Here is a 4,294-nt window from a genome sequence, read left to right as displayed (position 1 = left end):
TGATAAAACTATACCAGTACTGTTTCAATCCAAATTAATTGGCACAGCTTTAGTATAATTTATACTTTTGGATGGAGGGTGTGGTATTTTTTTTTGCTTCACCTTTTACAATATCAACAACATATGTATCACTCCACAGGATCAGAGATTTCTATGACGGAGCAAGAGATCAGATGGATCTGACGAGAGCCTGATGAATCGATGCCGTTGGACCGTTTCCGCACCAGCACATTAATTCGGACCGCTCGATCAGGATTCCCCGTTCTTACTTTTTATCCCCATCATCCTTCGCGTCCGCGACACGTAGAGGTCCCGTGGCTTGACGACGCCGGGGATGTGGCCGATGAGCGACATGAACGGCAGCTCCGACACCGCGTCGCGGCGGCCGAGCGTGACGGTGATGGCGGCCTTCGAGGCCTTGTATCGGTGCAGCTTATGCTCCGGGCCGTCAGACCTGAGCAGCAGACGCAGGTTCCGGGACACCACCATGGCGTGCCGCTGCGCCAGGTACCCCTGCTTCGCCTCCGGCACGTCGGTGATGTCGCCGATGGCGAACACGTTCTTGAGCCTGCCCACGCGCAGGTGCTCGTCCACCACCAGCCTGCCGTCGGCGCCAATGTATTCCCCGAGGAACGTGCCCCTCAGCCACCCGGACGCGACGGGCCGGCCCGTGCACACGAAGTGGCAGTCGGCGGACACCGTCTCCCCGGCGGACGTCGTGAAGTCGCGCTGTCCTTCGTGACCGTCGCCGCTGCCGGCGAGATAGACGTCGATGGTCTGGTCCAGCAGCACGGTGACGTTCTTGGACCGGAGCCACTCGAGCGCCTTGGCCGACGCGCGGGGGCTCATCACCATGAGCAGCCGAGGCCCGCCGTGGACGAGGGTGACGCGCTTGTCGGGGCTGTCCATGATGATCTCCGCCGCGAGCTCGACCCCGATGGGCCCGCCGCCGATGATGAGCACGGAGCTCGCGGCGGCGATCCGGTCCTTGTCGCGGTGGAACATCTCGAGTCGCTCGGGGCGGCTCTGGGGGCGGGTGCAGGTGCGGCCCGTGGCGATGACCAGGAAGTCGTAGCCGACGGTGCGACCGATGGAGGTGAGAACAACGGAGTCATCGACGCCGACCGCCTTGGCCGTCACCACCTTGGCGTCGGTGAGGTAGTCCGCGTGCGGGATCACGGTGCGCTCCACCACCGTCGGCTCCACCTTGGCGCGCACGTTCGCCCACGGGATCTCGAAGTACTCCTTCCTGCATGGGTCCATCCATGGCGTATCACAAAATCAATAACAACCGATCAACCAATGTCGCGATTAATGGCGGGCGTGCGTGCGTACGGGTCGATGAGTACCACGTCGGCGTGGTTTTGGAGCGTCTTGGCGAGGAGGGCGCCGGCGATGCCACCGCCGACAATGACGACGCGGTCGCCGTCGCACCGCAGCATGGCTGCAGGTGCACGGAACGAGCCCTGGTTGGGACACCAAGAGAGGTGCCTGTGCACGCGAGGGTCGATCGAAGCCGGTCGGACGTCGACACGGCCGGTGGCAAAACCGAGCTGGGCCCCTCAGGATATGGACCCCACCTGTCAATGAGCTAGCTAACCTGCAGGGATATAATTGTTTGCCAAAAAAAACTTGATTTCCCAAAATAGGAGTAGTTCTATTTCCCGCCTAGCCACAAAATAGCTCATTTTGGAAGTCCGGCGATAACGGGACGTTTGCCAAATCTTCGGACTCAATATATCCATATTGGAAGTAGACGACAATGATTTAAGGTGCTGTGACGCCCCGAGACCGATGTGCCAGGTGTCCGCCAGTTATTCACTGTTGTTGCCTTGTCATTTGTTTGCGTGTTGCATCTTATCATGTTATCATGTGCATTGCATCATCATGTTTTAAAACTTGCATCCGTCCGGGTTCCCCCAGTTCTGTCCGTTGTCCGTTCTGAGTTCAATCACACTTGCACGTGCCCGCGGCATGTCCAAAATATTATTTTTTAAACGGCCGGAAAATGTTCTCCGAATGGGTTGAAAGTTGGTGTGCGGTCTTATTTTAGTGTAGATAGACCGCCGTCAAGTTTCATCGCATTCGGAGTTCGTTTGATAGCCCAACCGTTAAACTATAGCAGCAGTATAGCCTGTCACACGTCGGACGTTTTTCGGTCTCTGGAAACAGTCGCCGGGCCTCCCTCTCTTCTCTTCTCTCAGCTCGAGACCGTCTACACGGCTCACTACCACTCACCGTCAGGCCCTACCTAAACTCTCTTGTCAGCCCGCGGCCCTCCTCGCGCGCGTCCGAAAATTGTCCCGGACCCGACCCTGACAGTCGTCACCGTTGGATCCAGATCATCCCCAAACGTCTACAAAACATCACCGTTTTTCTATTCGGACTCCCTAACTATTTTTTTGCGACCATCCGATTGCGATCGTAGGGACATTATAGCCCCTATCCAATTCCTAGCTGCTATTTATAGTAGATGAAACCCTACCTAAACTAGCCAAATCCTAACTTCTAGGCACTTGTCCCTGCCGCCGCCGCCGCACTTATTCCCCAAATCCCCATCGGGATCTCACCCACAGCCAACCTCAAACCTCCCCTGGTATCCTCCTCGTTGTCCCATCGAACCAATCCCACCACTCCAGCTCCTCCCGATCCGTCGAGCGCCACCGCAGCAACAGCAACCGAGCCCCCCTGCTCCTGTCTCCTCCTCGTCGTCCAGCAGCAGCAGCGGAGCTGTCGCCAGGCCAGCCCCTCGTGCCCCTCTCCTTTTTCCTTTCTCCATGGCGTCATCTCCTCCCTCTCTCTCTCTCTAATACCCGCCATGGCCGTCCTCGCAGGTTACCGAGCTCCAAGCACGCCGCCTCGATGCATGGACGCCACCCTTCAGGGCTCGTCTTTGACTAGTCCGAGCACAGGAACAACGCTCGTCCCCGTCTTCCTGGTCTCCTCCGCGTCGCGCTACATCCCTCTGTCAGGAGCAGACAGAGGAGGACGAGCCCTTGCCTACCTCGCCGGAGAGATCCATCCCCGCACCCAGACCCGCCAGATCCCGCCGTCCATGCACCTCCTTGCCGTCCCCTCGCCTGAAGTCGCCGCGCCATGCCTCTCTGCCTCTCCTCTGTTTCTTTCGAAGGAGGTAGACGACGCATCTAGCCGCCTCCGTTGACCGCGCTCGTCCCTGCCTCGATCCAGTGGGATCGGCAGGGGCACGATCGATCCAATACCCGAGTGGGCCGGCCTGCCAGCTGAAGGAAATATGCCCTGGAGGCAATAATAAAGTTATTATTTATTTCCTTATTTCATGATAAATGTTTATTATTCATGCTAGAATTATATTAACCGAAAACATAATACATGTGTGAATACATAGACAAACACAGTGTCACTAGTATGCCTCTACTTGACTAGCTCGTTAATCAAAGATGGTTATGTTTCCTAACCATAGACAAAGAGTTGTTATTTGATTAACGGGATCACATCATTAGGCAAATGATGTGATTGACATGACCCATTCCATTAGCTTAGCACCCGATCGTTTAGTATGTTGATATTGCTTTCTTCATGACTTATACATGTTCCTATGACTATGAGATTATGCAACTCCCGTTTGCCGGAGGAACACTTTGTGTGCTACCAAACCAACGTAACTGGGTGATTATAAAGGAGCTCTACAGGTGTCTCCAAAGGTACATGTTGGGTTGGCGTATTTCGAGATTAGGATTTGTCACTCCGATTGTCGGAGAGGTATCTCTGGGCCCTCTCGGTAATGCACATCACATAAGCCTTGCAAGCATTGCAACTAATGAGTTAGTTGCGAGATGATGTATTATGAAACGAGTAAAGAGACTTGCCGGTAACGAGATTGAACTAGGTATTGAGATACCGACGATCGAATCTCGGGCAAGTAACATACCGATGACAAAGGGAACAATGTATGTTGTTATGCGGTCTGACCGATAAAGATCTTCATAGAATATGTGGGAGCCAATATGAGCATCCAGGTTCCGCTATTGGTTATTGACCGGAGACGTGTCTCGGTCATGTCTACATTGTTCTCGAACCCGTAGGGTCCGCACGCTTAAGGTTTCGATGACAGTTATATTATGAGTTTATTAGTTTTGATGTACCAAAGTTAGTTCGAAGTCCCGGATGTGATCATGGACATAACGAGGAGTCTCGAAATGGTCGAGACATAAAGATTGATATATTGGATGGCTATATTCGGACACCGGAAGTGTTCCGAGGAAGTTTCGGATAAAACCGGAGTATCGGGGGGTTACCGGAACCCCCCCCCCCC

General features: G+C 54.4%; 1 protein-coding gene across 1 annotated transcript; it reads right to left on the bottom strand.

The window, feature by feature from the left end:
• LOC119288998 (ferroptosis suppressor protein 1-like) lies at nucleotides 1-1,543 on the bottom strand. The gene is made up of 2 exons (XM_037568450.1): nucleotides 1,336-1,543; nucleotides 1-1,249 (listed from the first exon to the last, which is right to left on the bottom strand). Exons 1-2 carry the CDS (start codon nucleotides 1,440-1,442, stop codon nucleotides 250-252), a joined length of 1,107 nt encoding a protein of 368 aa, XP_037424347.1. The 5' UTR covers nucleotides 1,443-1,543; the 3' UTR covers nucleotides 1-249.
• Between the last annotated feature and the right edge of the window lie 2,751 nt (nucleotides 1,544-4,294).

Source organism: Triticum dicoccoides, chromosome 4A (genome assembly GCF_002162155.2).
Source record: "Triticum dicoccoides isolate Atlit2015 ecotype Zavitan chromosome 4A, WEW_v2.0, whole genome shotgun sequence".
NCBI classification, from domain to species: domain Eukaryota; kingdom Viridiplantae; phylum Streptophyta; class Magnoliopsida; order Poales; family Poaceae; genus Triticum; species Triticum dicoccoides.
Note: the sequence above shows the minus strand (reverse complement) of the source record. Positions and strands in the feature narration are given on the sequence as shown.

Coding starts and splice junctions, on each gene's coding strand:
- LOC119288998 (XM_037568450.1), bottom strand. CDS start 1,442: ATGCTGCGGTGCGACGGCGACCGCGTCGTCATTGTCGGCGGTGGCATC. Junction 1,250..1,335: donor GACGTGGTACTCATCGACCC/GTACGCACGCAC, acceptor GGACCCATGCAG/GAAGGAGTACTTCGAGATCC.